The 17,985-nt window shown below is 41.0% G+C and overlaps 1 protein-coding gene across 2 annotated transcripts in view; it reads left to right on the plus strand.

Moving 5' to 3' along the window:
• The window catches only part of LAS1L (LAS1 like ribosome biogenesis factor), a 39,718-nt gene that overhangs the window by 15,758 nt on the left and 5,975 nt on the right, over positions 1–17,985 (plus strand). For both annotated transcript variants that reach the window (XM_026095975.2, XM_026095976.2), the window contains exons 8-12: positions 6,345–6,430; positions 7,394–7,609; positions 8,834–8,969; positions 9,553–9,932; positions 12,442–12,583. In XM_026095975.2, the coding sequence (XP_025951760.2) occupies positions 6,345–6,430; positions 7,394–7,609; positions 8,834–8,969; positions 9,553–9,932; positions 12,442–12,583 (960 nt within the window). The remainder of the gene's footprint in view (positions 1–6,344; positions 6,431–7,393; positions 7,610–8,833; positions 8,970–9,552; positions 9,933–12,441; positions 12,584–17,985) is intronic.

The raw sequence follows: 17,985 nt of genomic DNA on the forward strand, positions 1-17,985 counted from the left end.
GAAGAAATGCTTTCTACAAATTTAAAGTCATTTGTCATCTATCTGGGAAAGTCCTATAACCAAATGGCAGGTTTCAGGAGCCTGATTTCATTTCCAGCTTTCACTGTCAATTTTCTGAGAGCTTCATTTGGAATTCCAGTGCAGTAACTTTGATAAGGGTGAGACTCAAATATTATGTATGGCCTAAAGAAGTTTCAAAGGTGGGGCAAGAATCTTTCATTTTAAATTGCATCATCTGTTTCTGTGTTCCAAAAAAAAGTCTGATAGTTCAGCATCTCCAGGGTATCATATTTCTTGGGTTATTTTGCAGTTCTTAAGCTCTTATTAACAAAATGTTATTGCTGGGTTTGATACTTGATTGTCTTCACTGCATTATGTTGTATCAACTAGAACTTTTTGATGGTTCCCTTAAACCAGGCTTAAAATGAGACTAGGAGGAGGGAGCTGGTTTCCATGACTATTAAAAACATACTGTTTCTCTCTTGTATATTTGTGGTTCTTGTTTCTGTTTGCTGTTCCATGGTTTCCGGTGTGACCATCAGTGATTAGGTAACCTCATGAAACTGGCTGTTCTGATATGCAGGAAATTCCCACCTGCAGCAGCTGAGGATAGAGGGCTGTTTCACAACCCACAGTTGGTAAAACTACCAAAGATACAAACCCTGCAGCAGTGAATCTGCTGCAGAGAGATTTCACAATTGCGGCTGCTTCATGTAGTTGCTCTTTGAAGAGAGGTTTCATCAAGAATCTTAAAATAAAAAAAAAATAAAATTCCGGTAAGTGCTGGTTTCACAATTCGAGACTTCAAGCCAAGCTTGTAGAAAGGAAGCATATATGTTTCTGAATCAGAACAGCTTTGGGAGTGAGTGACCAGCACTTATTCCTGTTACTTTACAGATTCTCCCTCCACTCCTTTCGCTGCTTTCTTTAAGCAGTGTTAACTCCAGTAAGCCCTGGGAATTGTGTGTCAGGCTTCCTGCTGGTGGTTTTGGTGCTTTCCTGTGTGTTTCTGCTGGCATTGACAGTAGATGTCAGGAAGGCCAGCTGCAGTCATGAGGCATTTTTCTTGATTTGTGCAGGGTTGTTTGAGTATATTCACATGTGTGCTTGTTCTTGGGAACTGGCAGAGCCAAAGTAAGGAGGGGTCATGGAATACAGGAGAATGTGGAAGTCCCGGTCACTCAGCTTATTATTTTTCCTGAGGCGTCTATCATTCCTCTGCCTCAGATCAGGAGATAAAAGAAAGAGAGAAATGGGCCAAGGAACTTGATTGGCACCTTGCTTCAAAGCAGTGAGCCAACTTCATTCTGGGTGGCACAGTGGGAAACCAAATGCTGAGCATGGGTCTGGTGCTGAAACAGCCTGAGGTACCACTGTGGGTGGTGTTAGTTTCCAGGTCCCTGAGCAGGATCTGTACATCATACAGTAACTCTGCATGAGTTTTGTTGCACTTCTGCCATGCTCTTTGTAATGCACCTGAAATAACAGTGATGAAATGGGAATGTTTCACCAGGGTGGCAGTACAGGCTCTGCTCCAGAGTTGTCACTTCAGTGTGAGGCAGCTGTCATTGGAGCCAGGCTTTAGCACAGTGTTGAGACATAGCTGTTTTTTTCCCAATGGCTGTTCTCATGCTAAAGCGCTGTTTTATACATTCTTAGTCCCTGTTTTTTTTGTTCAAGCAATGTAGGCCATATACTGCCCTATTTCCCCTGTCTTTAACCATACTTTATGCTTCCTTCTTCCCAGTTTGAATTTTGCAGGCTGAAAATTAGTTACTTGTAAATAAATCAATTTAAGACTTTAAAATACAAGGAAATCCACATCTTGACCTTTGAATGGCTGCTGGAGTTTCCTTTCTGCAGGGCAGCTATTAAAAAAAAAACCACCCTGCAATCATATAACTTTTTTTTCCCTGTGTGTGTGTGTGGGGGGGGGTCCCTCCTCCTTCCCTCCTTGCCCCCCAAGAATATATACATATTATAGCAAAGGGCCAGGCCTAGCACTGCAGTGAGGTTGCTGCCTTCATTACACTTTTAAAAACACCTGTAAATGGCCTATGTGTCAAAGCTGAGTTGTGTAAGTGGGAGGTGAGGAGGGAGAAGGGTAGGGAGGGGGAAAAAAAGGTAAGAAGAAAAATCCCACTAGCCACTTACCTCTTGCCATTTTCTTGGCAGCCTGCTGTTGGAACCATGGTGAGTTATTGAGCAAGTTTTGAAGGTCGCTTCATGCAGCCATATCTTTGTCCTGAAACCCAGCCTGCCCTTTCCTCCTGCCTGGATCCTTAAGGGAGAAGCTTGATATCAAACAGTTGCTTGTTTAGCAACATGCAGGTGTCTTAATGAAAACCCTATGCCAGGATTTTTATGTTGTTAAACATGGCCAACCCAAAATGTTGGCATTAGCAAGCTGACTCATTTTAATGCAGTGAAAACTGTTGTAGCTCTAACTGTGCACAAAGGATATCAAAATTGCTTTAACTTCCTCTGTTGTCAGGTGAAGTTGATTGATTGACACACAGGCAGATCAGATTGGTTGGGAAGTGGGAAAGAGGGAAGTCCAAACATGGTAATGGTACTGTAATGCTTCTTTGTACCAGTGCTGTGAAGGAGACAGTTAACACTAAACATCACTAATACCTTTTGTGTTTAATCTTGGGCTAGAGTTTGTCAAGCGTCAAATGTTGAGATGGTTTGGCTTCCTGACTTTCTGTCTTCATACTGGTGGGTAGGTGGGTGTATGTCACTACTGTGTGTGGCAGAATGGGATTCCCAGAAACAGTATGAATAATAAGCCATTGACAAAATGAAGTAAAGCTTATTCTGTATGGATGAAGAAATACTGTGTTTTCTTTACAGGTGCTCAGTAGCGTAGCAGTTACTGCAGCCAAGTGTTTGTCTTCCAACTGAACAAGACCTGATGTACTTCAAATTAGAAATATGCAAACTGAGGTGTTTATTAGTGGCTGCTGCTGAAATTAGTTCAACATTTAATACATAAATGTACTACTGCTTAGAGTTGTTCAAAACTTAAATTCTAACTTTGGAGAAATGCTGGTATTCTGAAGATTATTCCCCTCTTAAGGGGAGAGTTACAGAAAGATATTCTAGTTTGGAGGAAAAATTATATTTTGAGCTAGGGTTTTTGAGGTAAAGTAAAAGGGGAAGGCAGCTGGAGGAGTGAAGCCATGAAGAACACTGTACAGGGCAGGGAGCCTGGAATTATGATCAGTCTGGCTTAAATGTGAGGAACAGAGAGAGAAAAATCTTCTAGCTCTGGACCCTAGGGCTTGTCTTCCTACGGGACTGCTGGGTGTCCCATGCTCCTTGTTTGTGGTTTAATGAAAGCTGCTTGAATCTATACATTTCTGCTTGAGAGAGAAGTTGTTTATAATTAATGTGTATTTTCTAATGAAGCCCTGTTCTGATAGAAGCCTTCCACAGTGTTGCTCATTTCAGGACAATAACAGGACAAAAGCCATACTTGCATCAGAGCAAAGCATTTACATGCTGCACTAGCTTACACAAAGCAAGCATCCTTACTGACAAATGCTAAATCTCGGCAAGAACAAGCCAAAATGTTTGAATATGGCAAACGGTCAGGCAAATCACAAGTGCATTCCCACTCACGGAGAGGGAGACAGAGGTTCTGATTACTTACGTTGCTGGTTAGAGGCCTCAGAATGGCAGAGCCACCTCTAGAATTTGGCGCTCATTCCCATACTTCATCCTTGGGCATTGGCTTCGTCTTGTGTTATTTTACCCTCCAGATACGACTTTTAAAGAACACAAGCTGTTATAGTTATAGCTAATGGGAGGCTGTGCCTATATGCAGCTTCTGAGATAGATGCTCTGAATAGTGATTTCTTTTAACCTCCTACACATTTTCTTTGAGAGTGATTAAAAGCAGCTCCCAGAAAGGATTCATGCATGTGCCTTCTGCCTCTCTTTATTAGTAATAGTATGTTACTGTGTTGAAAATCAGACCCTATCGCACTCTGATTTGCACTGATCTTTATATAGCAACATAAATACAGAAGTACAGCATGGGGTTGCTCTTAAATGCAAATGTTATCTTTCTTGGGAGGGAAGTCTCCATTAAATGTTGATGCGTGAATGGTCGTAGATTCTCTTAAGCTTTCAGAAGCTGAATGAAAGCTGTATCCTCTATAGCCCTTGCTACCAGTCCATTCTGCAGTTGTAGCCACCTGACATTTGCGTGAGAGAAGATAAATAATATTATTGTACCAGACAAGCAATGAGTACACAAGTACTTACAATAGAAAGTCACTTTTTTACTTAAGCAAAAAAAAACCCCTACAATCTTTAAATGTGTTTGCGGATACATGTTTACACACACAGGTTTCTAGGAGTTTTTTTGAATACCATAGTGCTAATTGCATCTGCTCTTGTGTATGTACTGAAATGCTGTAACTCTTCCTATATCAGTCCCATGGAGTCTGTCATGTATCACTAATGCAGCTGGGCCTTGTGCTTCTCTAATGGCCTGTTTGTGGACCAAGTTTTCTGAAGGACTGACTGACAGTGCTTTCCTTCTCAATCGAAGATGTGGTTGTTACTGCAGTCTATCTATATTTGAAGATGCTTAATTGAAGGACTTGCAGGAAATTTCTTACTTTCATTTAAGAGAGAAATTTTTTGATGATTCACTCATGGAAAATGGACCAGCAGGAGGGAGGAAGGCAGGTAGGAAATACAATTGACAAGTTTGTGACTTCATTAGGTTAGGAGATTTGGATTATGAATTCAGGGATAACAGGGCTTATGAGATCTCTTGAATATGTCAAGTGATCTGTGAAAATGCTTTTCTAGTTTAGAATCCCCATGTAATTCTGTGTAAAGCCTTTCATCTCCCATCAGCATATCTTGTTATTTAGGTTGTGCAGAGGGCAAAAGGTTCTTTTAGAGCTAAAGCAAAATGGGCTGCTAACTGCAAAGAATCTTTTGCCCTCTGCTTCATGGAGCTAACCCAGTGGACCTTCCCTAGTCAGATGTGCTTCTGTTTAAAGGTCAGTTATTGAAACTGCTGTCTGCATGGAGATGGCCTTAAATAGTTGGTGATAAGCAGTCATTGCATGTGGAAATAATAGTAATTATCCTGGAACAGTTGCCAGAGACGAGGAGAATTGAAATTGGATTTTGTTTTCAGAATAAATTACATTCTATCATTTGCCTTCATAAAAGTTGGTCTCCCACCAGATCATCTACCTCAGACAAAGTGATGTAGTGTTTGTGTTGTTTCTGCCTTCAGATCTTTGGCTGCTGTTTGTGTTTATAAAAACCCTCTATTGGATGCAAGTCATGCCTGGATGTTTAGATTTGGAAATCGTTCCTATTGGAGAAGACAATAAATTTTCTCATCCGTTCTTTACCAAAATAAGTTATACTTCACATGAGTCATGCCATTCCAAATCCAAAGAGTCTGATAGTGACAGCAGTTGTTTCTGTGAAATTTATTTGGTGTTTGAAAATGGACGTCTTGTTTATGCTAAGTTTTGATTCTATATCCTTGCATGTTACTGAACACTGAACTCGATAGAAGCCCATGGCTAGGTGTAGTGGTAGCTGTGGAAATTTTGCGTCCGTGCCTTCTGCTGTATTTTACTTTCAAGCATCTGCTCAGCTTACCATTGTGGGTGTCCTCAGTCTCCCATTTCACTGGTATTAAGACAGTCTAATAGCAGATGGGTCCTTGAGCTGGACCATTCAGTTCTCTCAGGCTAAATGTAGTTCACATGATAGCTGTGAGGGTAGGAGATTTCCAGAAAAGAGCTGTAGCTGCTGTAGGGAAGAACAGTTGTGATCTAACAGCAGCTTGTTTGCTGAACAGCTATGTAAATGGGACACTGAGAAGTGCCTTGCCACCACAAGTCCAAAGGGTCTGCTTTTCCTCTGAAGTTCAATCTAGCCCTGTTGGTTACGAGTCCTCAAATCTTGGCTGACGTGCTTGCAGAAGACATAGATCATACTGCAATTATAGATATTTCAGTATTATAAATGTTTTCTGACAAAAATTGGTATGCTGTTTGTGAAATACCCGTGGTAGGTATTTTCCTCTGCAACTCGAGCAATATTTTCTTCACAGTTCTGGTTCTGTATCAGTTTGCACAACAACACATGCCCTCCAATTCTAATGGGATATAGCCATCCCAAAGCTGGTATGAGATTTTAGTGCCCTACTACAGGCTACAGCACCTCTTCATAGCTGGGAGCATGTAATCTGAATTACAGGTATTTGGCTCACAAACTGTTGCAGAGCTGGTACAAGGAGTATTTTGAAATGCAAAGGTGTAAGTGACATTAACAAGGCTCTGTGATTGCTCTAGAGAGACAGTGGCTGAAGCTCTTCTCAGTGATGGCTTTCTCATCCCAACGGTGGAATGTCTGAAGATGTTAAATATCAAGTATGAAGGTTAGTGTCTCTGGCACCACATAATTAAGTAAAAAGTGCATAGCTAGCGTTATGTCCAATTCTGTTCTTTTTTTCTCGTATTGAAAGCTGTAATACTCTACATATCTTTCATTTGTCTGGGTCCTTAAACACCTTTTGACCTGTTCTCCTGGCCCCTTTATGGCCATGTTTGCCTATTGCTTTTGCATGTATCTGTGTTGGTGGAAGGATAGCTCTTCTGCACCGAATGCTGTATGGCTAAGGAGATTTCTTTCAAAGCTGGCATCTCTGTCCACGTCTGCACTAGTTACTGATTTCCTGAACTCCCAGTAATTTTTTTTCTACATTGAAGATTTGAAGCAAGTCAAAAGTAATGGGGTTTTATTTCTGAGCCTTATTCACCTCAGTTTTGTCTTAGTTCCATGCTGCTGTCCGCAGGTCTGGAGATGCTTAGATTTTCTGCAAGAGAATTAGGTAGCTGGAAGCAATGAAAATTAATAGTTTGTTTATCTCCCTGGGACTTTTTGGAAACATCAGCTGAAGAACTTTCCAAAAAAGTTCCTCAAGTTTCTGTGACTGTAATACAGTAAAATTTTAGGAGCTTTTGCTCAGTGAGCCTTCTCTTTGCAGTGTATTTTTAGACAGAACAGTTCTTTGTTATGTGGGAAATAAGTTGAAATTGGCAAGGGATTAGCAAAGCAGAAGTAGATTTTCCTGTGGTTTACAATGTGATTAGATCGGGCATCATATTTTCTGCTTTCATTGAACTTTTATGTTAATTATCCATTTGTTGCTTATTTTAGTTTCCTAGTATAGGAAATGAATAGCTCCAAATTCAATGGGGTTCCCAGAATAGAACACAGAACCAGTGATTTCAGTACAAGCTACTTAGTTTGCAACAAGCATCACACCAGTGTTTTACAATAAGAGCACTTTTCTGTCCATCAGTGATTTTTTTGGCTTCTTTTCTTCTTTTTATCGCAGCAAATAAAGAGATATTACAGTTCAAAATTCCTCAGACGTTTTACTGCTTCTGGCGGCCTTTGCTGACGGGCCTTCTTTCCCGAAGCTTTACACAGACCCTAATAGAGAAAATGTTTACAGAGCTCAAGGAATGTTCGGACTCTTCAGAACTTCGGCCTCAGTTCCTGATCAACTGGATTTCTGAGATGCTGACTAGCATTGCTAGAGTTAATGCTGGTGAGTCAATCTGCAATTTGGGAAAAAATGTAAGAGTCTTTTCTGTACCACTGTAAGGACTGGAAGGGTGGTGAGTACTTTAGATGGGAAGTGCAATATTCTAATCACTATGTTTTGTGAGCTTTCAGCATTGCACTTATGCTTTTTAACTGGTAGCTTGTGCGTGTCGTGCATTTCTTAGCAAAAAATGGGAATTACTGTTTCATTGGCGGCTTTGCTGTGGCTTCCTCAAGATGTGAAAAGCTGGTGTCTTCCATGAGAGATCAGTCCCTTCAGGAATTTTTCTTTCAAGATAAAGTTAATACTAGTAGCTTCATTACCAAATAGATAGCCAATAGACATGTCATAAGCAAATTCTTATGAGTCCCTTGTTCTCAGTTCCTTCCTCACTTAACACAAGCATGCCTTTGCAAGATATTTACACAGTCTTGGTATCCTTTTTTAATCCCATCACAGGATTTCTCATGCTTTCTGAACTTAGGCAAAAGTAATAAGTAATCTTTTGCTTTCCATCTCTAGTTCCTTAGAACTGTTTAAATTGAAAAACTGTATGTTTTGCTCCAGAAACAGCTGCACTTTCTCTATTACCTGCTCTAGAAGAGCTTTAATTATTTAAAGTGTGTCATGGAAATTGTGTCGACGGGACTTTCATATTGAGAAGTAATGCAGGCCTGCAAGAGGTTTCCAGCTGGTGTCATTTTGCCACCTGCTCTTTCCTCTGTTGGTCTGCCTCAGTCCACACCAGGATTTTGCAAGTACCTATGACAGTCACAAGTTCAGGTTTGTTTGATGCTTTCAGTCAACACTGAGTGTGTCTGTTATGTACCAAGATCTCTGAACGTGAGTCATTCCCAGCTGTTAAGTCTACTCACAGTGCTATCTGGAATGGTCTCAGGTCTCGGAAGCTCTACTGCATTTACTGGGGACGACACTGTACAAACACAGCTCCGTGACTTCCACATCTGAGATGGGATGCACGGTGCCAGCTTTGGAACCTCTGCACCTCACTGTTTATCACATTCTGTGGAGCTGACTTAGCTGTCACTGCATTGCCAATCCCTTGCAACTGCCTTGACACATTTGGTCAGCGTATCTGGTCTTGGAGCTGGTTTGGAATGCCAGCTTATTTGAGGATCCAGAGCTGCAGTAGAAATACAAAGGGATGAAGGGTGTATTTTTTTATGAGTTTTGAGCAGCTTATTGTCTTTGTTATCATCTTTGAAGGGAAGAAGAGACGCCGTTGTAACAAACGGATATATGTGAAGGAGCTGTTCCTCCAGAAAGTTCCTTTGCAGTGGATAAGACTCACTGATAATTGCTTGGAAGCTCCCTGCTGGGCAACTCCACATCTTCTTCAGCTGTAAGTTTGATCCTGTGGCCTGGAAAGGGGACAGAGAGCAGTGCTCTGTAATGGCATTGGCCAGCTCATATGTGGTATGCTGAGTTATGTCTGTGTTCCCTTCCTTTCCATCTTGCAGAAATTGTGTCAGGTGCATATAAAGCCCTGCTTGTTGCTGCTCATCTCCCTGTTGTTTCTACAAAGAGAAGCAGCAGAACTTATTGGTTGCTCCTTCAAAAAGAAAGTGGAAATTATCTGGGGAGGTATGAGAAAAGCAACCTGTCCGGACGAAGAGTGACCTATAGCAGAGATGTGACTGCTCATACTGGTGATGTGGGGTTATCATAGTTGCTGACCTTTTTTACAAGAAAACAGCAAAGGAGAAATTGAGTTAGAAGTATCCTTAAGTCCTTAATTTTTATCACAAAGAGGGAGTATTCCAGCATGCACTTCTTCGGAATAATCAGCTTTGCCTCTTAGTGGAGATAAATGAGCAGGCTGTCCTGGAGGAAGCTCAGACTTAAAAGGCTGCTGAGCTTGATAAACCTCCTTCTGGAATCTCTTTTTGCTTCTTAGACTTTTACACAGTTTTTTTCCTTCCTAGGATTCTCACAAGCATGAAGCCTCGTTTGCCACGTTCTTCGCGGAAGAACCTTCTGTATCTCACTTCTGTTTACACGGAAGGAGGTGGCCCTTTGTCCAGTCCAGGCCTCTCTTCAGACTGCAGTGAACAGCCAATTTACACTATAGAGAGCTTACAGTGGAGGGCCAGACAAGAAAGTCAGGCTAAAAATCACGAGCAGACTGTAGAGAGACAAGAAGATGTGCTGGGAAGACAGGATGGTGAAGAGGAGGTGGAGGAAGAAGAAGAAGAGATGGTAACTGAAACAAATCCTGCGGAAGGACTTGCTCATTCTGATAACATGCTGGCCATTGCAGAAAAAAGGGCTGTGCTGCAAGGGTCCGCCTGGCAGATCATTGCAGGTAAAAGGTGACTTCTTAAGACTTAGACCATCTACATCACTAGCAAATGTCGACTGAAATGTAAAGGCCCTCCGGGGCCACTCAGAATTGAAGAGCACTTCAAAATAAGCTAAATGCCAAATCCCTGCAGATTTGGGGGTTTTTTTTCAGTCTTATGTTTATGTGCACGTGTCATTTCTCCGTAAAAGCCCTCATAATACTTGGAGTGCTTTTTCCAGGAGCATGTTGTTACTGCTTCATTAACGTTTTTTATCAGGCTTTTTCAAACTCTGTGTTTAAAATTTCACTGTATCCAATTGACAGGACAGGATATATGCCAACTGTTAATGGCAAAGAAAATAGGGTCATTTCCTGGATTTCAGCAATATATGCTGAAAGCTTTTGTTTGTCAGATTTAGGGGTATTTGAAAGCACTGTTTGGCTACACTGGGAAGCACCAGCTGTATGCTGGTAAGTTCCAGGCTCTAGGAAAATTGCAGTCATGACATGGTGGCAAACTAAAGAAAGGAACAAGGCAAGAAGTTTGTAGAGTGAATGAATGGTTTAGCTAGTGCTTTGCTAGCTCCCTTGCTGTAGCTGTACCTGTTGATTGGGGTGGATGGTTCTGCAACTGATGAGATTTTTGGAGGAATGAATTATGGAGGGACGTGAAGACAGAAGAAAGAGGTTGGTGGTGTTTAAAGGAAGAAGAAAAGTGCAGCCATTGGAAGACAAAGAACTCTTGTACCTCACTCACAGGGGAGTTTTCCCAAGTTTAAAAAAAAAAAAAGTTGTTCTGTGAGAGCAGGTCAGCTTAATTATGCTGATGAGAACAGCTTGTTAGAGTTAGGTCTTTTGAGAATAGAAACAAGACTGCTCTTTGCTTAGCTGATTTTGGTTCAGAGCAAGCAAAGCTGTCAGTGAAAGAGCACACATAGTGCCTAGTGTCTGTAAACCTTGGGTCACCTGATTTTTATGAAGTTTCTGTTTACATGGTTGGTTATGGGTAAACTTAATTTCTGTGTAGTTACCATCCTTAAACATTTGAAAACTGTAGCCAGTAGGTATATACAGTGCCAGGATAACCAGTGGTATAATGATATTTAGTAGGTTGCTCCCTAAAGAAAGGAGTTGGCCTGTTCAATATATAAAATAGTATTTGCCTTACAGTTGCACTGGATGTCACCAAATGCTATTTCTGCACCTTTAATTTTAAAATTGTAACAGCTGGAAATCACCATCCTGTGTCAAGAGTTTCGGTTCCATTAACCGAGAAGGGCATGAAAGGAAAAATAAAGAAGTATGCTGGCTCTTTAGGGCAAGGCCTGTATTTATGAGCAGTTGTCAGGTAACAGAAATAATCAGTTTCAGGCAAGGACAATGAATTGGCCAAGTTCTCCGTGATTAGCAGCGGTCTCAAGTCATCTGTATAATTATTGCTGGCTTTCTGGAGTGGAGTTTCCTATCTTTTTGAGGTCTTCTGCCTGCTAGCCTTTTTTATGCTGCTGGTAAGGATTCCAGAGTTGAAGTGTTCTGGTGTCAGGAAAGCTAGAGGGTTTAAGAAATCCTGTTGTCAAAACAATAATACGTAATGTGTACCTTTCGTTTAATTAAGTTGCATTCTGATTTCACATGTAAAAGCAGCCTTCCCTGTTGGGAACTGCCTGTGAAATTTGGGTGCGGAGGTATAAAGGAGCAGACTCACTGATGTTATCTGTGGCCAAGGATGGTTTCCCAGTGTGCAGTTTCTGGCCCCCATTGGAAGCCAAATTTAAAAAATGTGAAATTGTGGAGAGGAAATAGGAATAAGTGCTTGTAAAAATAATTAGCAGAATTTCCAAGAGACTGCTGTATTCTTCCTTGCCATGTCAGCTAAACCTACCTGTCTGTCTAGAATTGCTTTATTCGTTAATGAGTCTTCCTCAGCATTTTATTCTTCTACTTTTGAGGCTTCAGTTCCTGTTTACTCAACACCGTTGCTCTGCAACTGGGAATCTCGGTGGGTCTTAAAGAAGCTGGTCCTCAGCCTCACTGGAGGAATGAGCTACTAGGTGCAAATGTGCTGGTCTGTATCTTCATATGTGTACAAATGGCTCCTTCCATTACAGGAGTATGCAGAGTGAATTTTTTAGAAGCGCTTTTCAAAGTGTGATTTTTAATTAACATATGTAAATCAATACTTCAGATTCAAACAGAAGTCTGCTCAAAAGAGAGAGGTAACTATTAAGGATTGCTTCAGAATACTGTGAGGTTTCTGTTAACGGACTTTGCCTCACAGTGCTTCGGACAGGCTGCACTGGATAGCCTGCATGATGATACATGACTCCAGATGTTTTCCCATCGTCTTACATACTCCAGTTTCTTTCTTTGGAAGAGGTAGTTAAATTAGTTAATTCAAATTTGTATCATACAGTTCTTGCTGAGTACGTGAGTTGGCCTGAGACAGTACTTGGGGGGATTCTTGTTTTTTGAAAATCTGTCTGGGGAGCTTGGACTTCTTGTTTATGTGCTGAATGTTGTTTTTACCCAGATGAAGTACAATGGAAAGACTTTCCTATTGGGAAACTCCCAGGTCAGACAGATGATCCTGATGGTCTCATGTTGGATAATTATTCCATGATGTCCCTGCTTGATCAGCCAGTGAGAGATGAGTGGAAGTCTCCCACTACAAAGTGAGTAATGGTGTGGGCAGGACTTTGTCCTTGAACCATGAAGTATGTATTTATCTCTCTGCTTTGTGCTACAGTATGAAAATTTCATGATTCCTGTTTACTTCTGTAATAGTTTGACCAAAATATCTACTAACTGTTCTTTTCTTATTCATTTGTCAAGTAATGTGTGTATTTGGAAGGACCTTTGCAGTGCTGATGTCACAGGGTAACAGGCTGCTCTTTGGACTGTGCTGTTAACTTCCACTGTTGTCTGATGCTGTTAGTAAGATAGAATGTGCTGGTCACTAAGAGTTGCTAACTCTGGAAGTGCAGAATTTTTAAAACTGACTCTGCTGAGAGTTGGTGCAGAATCTGCCTGATGAAACACCAAGCTGAAAAACTTTAATTGCAAGGCCATAGTTCTTCCCATTAAAGCGTTAAGAACTAGAAGCCAGGAGGCACAGCTAACAGTATTAGCTCTCCCATATTCTCACTGCCTGACCTCAGACAAGTCATTTAGCCTCACCCAGTGTTAGTTATCCCAGACTAGTTAATCCCCTGTGGGAAGGGACTCATTCTAAAATACAGTTGTTTACTGAAAGACTTCAAGCTGCATTAGTGGGAAAGCCTGGAGATGAGGATAGAAGGTAGCCACAGGAAGTGGTTGACTGCAGATTACTTTCATGACACCAGAGGAAGGAATTGGCTGTATGTGATTTGGGTGGTGAATGTGCTTAGAGTTTGGCATCAGTGAATGCAAATGTGTCTCCCTGTGATACAGCTGAGGTGGATACTATAGAACGCTTCCTGAGTAAGGTCATTGTCATTGCAGCCCCAGTCATTCATCCTATGGTTAATCCAAAATGAGTGAAATCATCTTTTCTCCTCAGTGTATTTCCTCTTCCTGCTTGCTTGTATTGCATTAGTGCACTTGCACCCTCAATGGACCCAGTCATAAGTTATTGCTACCTGGCATTGCTGGGGCAACTCAGCAGTATCCTAGTAAGCTACTTCACAAAGCTGTAACAATCATCCTTCCAAGTTGAAGGAACATACCCAGGATTCTTCTGTCTGCATGTCTCCTTCATTTTTTCTTGTCATCAAGGCTAATTGAGAGCTGCTGTTTGTAATTGTAGCTGTTCTGCAAGCCGTTCCCATTCCATTCCTTTCTACGAATGAGCCTTTTGCACTATCTGAAAGATAAATGCAGTGGCATCAGTGGCAATCAAAAAGATGGTTCCTCTAGTATCCTTTGAGGAAGCCAACTCGTAATGTTATCATCTTCACTCCTCCTGCTCTTTCTAAAAGAAACCATTGCTTGGTTATGCTCTGTCCTTTATGAGATGCAGCGGCTAGGCTATTTGGAAGTTACTAGTGCAGCCTCAGCAGGCTTGAAAACTCAATTTCTGTTAAATTGGGGCTCAGATCCTCAGTCACAGTGTGTTGACATCGCCCAGTGACTTCTTCAGAGCTGTACCTAGTGATTCAAGTTGCAGATCTGAACTCACTAAAGAAATGCTGGTTGTCATGGAAATGATGGTAGCATTTTTAGAAAGCTTTAGCTGGATCTTCTCCATTACCAAATGAAACTTGTCCATTTAAGCCATTCCTCTGAAGACTTTTTAGTAGGATCATTATTTAACCCTTTGAAGTCAAAGGATCTCAGGTGTTGTTAGCTGTCAAATCAGTTTTGTCTCATACACTGTAGTGGATGGACTTGCCTATATTTGCCACCAAGGAACACTTCAGAATATAAATAAAATATAGTTTCTTTCTTAAACACTTAATAGAGTAACTTTCTAATCGGTGATGCTCTCCCTGTAGTTGATAGGCCCAGTCTAGTGGTTTCCAAAACAAAATGTGAATAACAGTGACAGTAATGCAGACTGGGGTGTTGCAGTGGGAAGAGCCCTTACACACATTCATATTCATATTTTCACATATTTTCACATATTCAGTTGTTTTCAGATTTGTCTCCAGTTCTGAAGAGCAAGGTTTCCATTCTGTCTCTTCTGTCATGTTGGAATGAGGCAAATTCTTGGAATTTGCAGATCTGCTTTCAGTCTGTAAAGCCCCGGCATTCTCACCCTAGTCACAAATGATAGACTACTTGATTTTGGAGACTTGAAACGTAAAGCTGTTCAACTTAATGTTTAGGCAGGTGAATCACTGCCAAGAATAAGGAGTTGCAGCAGAATTCTGATTAGCTACGGTAATCAGTACCATTCAGCATCTAGCCAGCAAGCTCTGACAAGAGACAGGTTGGGGGGTTCTTAATTCATTCCTCATTGGCTCAGTGGATTTTGCTGTGCACAATAGATGGAATCATCTATTATTAGGGAGGGTGTTAAGAAATGCATATGGAATAGTGTGATTCACTATTCTGGCTTGTTCATAACCTGCTACTCGATGCCAGCTGAAACATGTACCCTTTCTGACTTGTGTGTTGTAGGCGTCAGGTATTATGTAATCCCAGAATATTTCTTGGAGTGGTGACTATATGCTGTTTCTAGAGTAGTAGGAATTAAATATCATCTAACGATTTCGGGTTCTGCTCTGCCAACAAAGGAATTCCTCTAGGTACGAACTCTATCAGACCACTGATTTAGATGTTAAAGGAGCTAGGACTTGGCCATATTAAAGTCTGCTGTTTGAAAATCCACAGCATGCATTACTGAAAGAATTCCTTTGTTAATCAAAAGTCACTAAAACTACTAGTATATGTTTTTTGTTATGTTGCTTGGGAGGTCGGCAAAATCCTCGCAAATGTCAGCAGAGTAAAAGCGAGTACTAGTACTGAAGTGTGGTTAGTTACTGTTACAGTTTTATTCTGAGTGTAGAAACACCTCTTTTTTTTTTTTTTAAACAAAGGAAAGAAAATTTTGGTTAAATGAACAGGGAATGTGATAGTCTTCTCACATGCATCTCTATTCCATTCCAAGTACTGTTATAGAGTTCAAAATCCATCCTTGCCAGATTCCTACTAGCTAATAGACTAAGCTTAATAGCAGGAGGGATAGTGCAAAAAAACCCAAGTAGAGAGGAGAAAAGCTTGGTGTGTTTTCTGGATTCCTGAGAAATGTGTGTGTTTTTGGAGAGAGAAGACCAGGCAGAAGCTATAGCTATGGTGCTGTCCCATTTTGGCAGCTGCTTGTTGTCTGGGGCCTCCCAATACTTTGTTACCATGGCTGCATTTATTCCACACATCATACAGTAGCAGCAGTGGTTTGGTATCTCTGGTAATCTCCTGTCTCTTTTTCTTTTAACTCCAATCCTCTACTTCTGTGCGGTTGGAGACAAGATCTGATTTTTCTTTCTGTGGGTCTAGCTGCCCCAGCTGCTTTGCCTCCCTTTCCCTCCCCTATGCAGTGGTCTTGTTGCTGCAGCTCGCAGCATCCCTGGTGGTGATAGAGAGCAAGTCGCTGCTTGTTTTGTTGAATACAAGTGCCAGCTGTAGCAATGTGCTCCTGTACTGTCAGGGGAAAGGGGAGGAATTGAAACCTACCACCATAACACTGTCCTCCCATATCCCAAATTCCTCAAAAGTTTGTGCCATCAGTACACTGCTAGCTGGCCTTACAGCTGGCAAAGCATCCTTGCTTTCTCATCAGCAAGGTAACTAACCAGGTTCTCACTGCTTTTGTTTCTGGCAGCTTTCGTTTAATCCCCACTAAATGTGTCTTCCTTCCTGCTGCTGTTACTTACAAGTCTTGCTTCCTAGCTCTTTATGAGAAAGGGTCAGCTGTGCGTGCTGGCAGCTGACCTGGAAATGTTTTGCAGACAGCGTTTCCAAAGTCTTGGTCATATTGCAGAGAGTCCTCAGAGTTCTGAGTCCCATCGCGGTTCCTAATAATCAGAAAGCAGAACCATGGAGCAAGCAGTTACCAGATGCAACTCATCCTGCTGCACTTTCAGTGTTAGGTTCCTTTTCTTCTTTCTTCTTATCAGGCTTCAATATTTTGTAGCTGCTTTTGTGATACCCAGTTGTTATAGTGAGTCATGTGAAGCAGTTCATGTGCTTGCAGTTTTACAGCACTGGCAAGCAGGTAGTTGAGTGTTACGATTAAATGATGACTTGTTGAATCTCCCGGTCTGTCCCTGGTTTAAGCTGATGAAACATCACCTCTTACAACTTCAGAACAAAAGTGATTTAGTTTGGGGGATTTGGAGGACATATAATGGTAGTAAGAAAAATTCTTTTTCTAGGTAGAACTTGTTAGGATTTTTGCAAATCCAGAAAATGTGCAAAGTGGGAAAGATATTTTCAGTTTTCCAAAATTTGTTTTCCTTAGTATGCTTCAAGAGCAAAGCATCACTGTGTCATTAACCATTAAACTGGAAGTGTGGTGCTGGAAGATATGATGTCTATAATGATGCTTTGAGATTCTTGCTTGAGCAGTCTGCAAAGATACATATGTAAAGGAGCTCTTAAAAAAAAAAAAAAAGCACATGCACACATCAACAAATGCATCTAAACACAAGGCTACCACCTTTGATTCAGCAAGTTTCTGATTCACAGACTGCTGGAAGGTAGGAAGGTAACCAGGGGAAAGCACTATTTTGTTGTTTTGTGCGTGTATGTTTACTTATCCATCTGCTTTTGAACATAGTTAGAGACAGGCAACTGAGTTGGACCTTTGATCTCAGCTAGTACAAGCATTTTTACATTCTGAAATTGATGTGCAGTTAAATCTGTGACCTTAACAGCATGAGGCAGTCTGTGGAAGATCCTATAGGTTGCATTCACATTCCCTTCTTGCTGCACGTTAATACTCTAAGAAATATACATGGCTGTTTTTCTTCTTTTTTTTTTTTTTTTTTTAAATACCTCTTTCTGGTAACCAACTTGTCAGGGGTATTTCCTCCCTCCTCAGGCTGCAAAAAGCATTGGAAGGTCAGGTTTGTACTTGGTCATAAAAACCTACAAAATGCAAGGAGTTTAAAAAAATACGTAGCTGTTGAGTTGCTCTAATTTTAAAAACAATGAGAAAAAGATTTATACTGTTAATTAGATAGTCAAATCGATTCTCATACTTAAAAATGAACCATCTCACTATCTGTAAGTGTTCTCTGAAATGCACTTTTCAATGATTTTTCACAGGAGGAGAGCCATTGCGTATCGATAATGTTTTCCTAGGCTTTACTTTCTAGACTTGTATATGATTCTGCTGCTTGCAACAATTTAGAAATAAGGGATCCTTTTTGTCTGGGGAGATGAAAGGAAGCATAGCGAGTCATACAAGGCAGACATGGCTCTGGGGAAATGCTAGGTCAACTTGTCTGTGCAGAGAAGAAGAGCAAATTATGTTGCTATAGGATAGAAGAATGCTACCTGTGAGCCCGTTGAATATTTCCAAGAGGTTCCTGGGCTCAAGACTTAGCTGAAGTATTTGGATTTCCAGGAATTTCTATTCTGTGCCATA

Source organism: Dromaius novaehollandiae, chromosome 11 (genome assembly GCF_036370855.1).
Source record: "Dromaius novaehollandiae isolate bDroNov1 chromosome 11, bDroNov1.hap1, whole genome shotgun sequence".
NCBI classification, from domain to species: Eukaryota; Metazoa; Chordata; class Aves; order Casuariiformes; family Dromaiidae; genus Dromaius; species Dromaius novaehollandiae.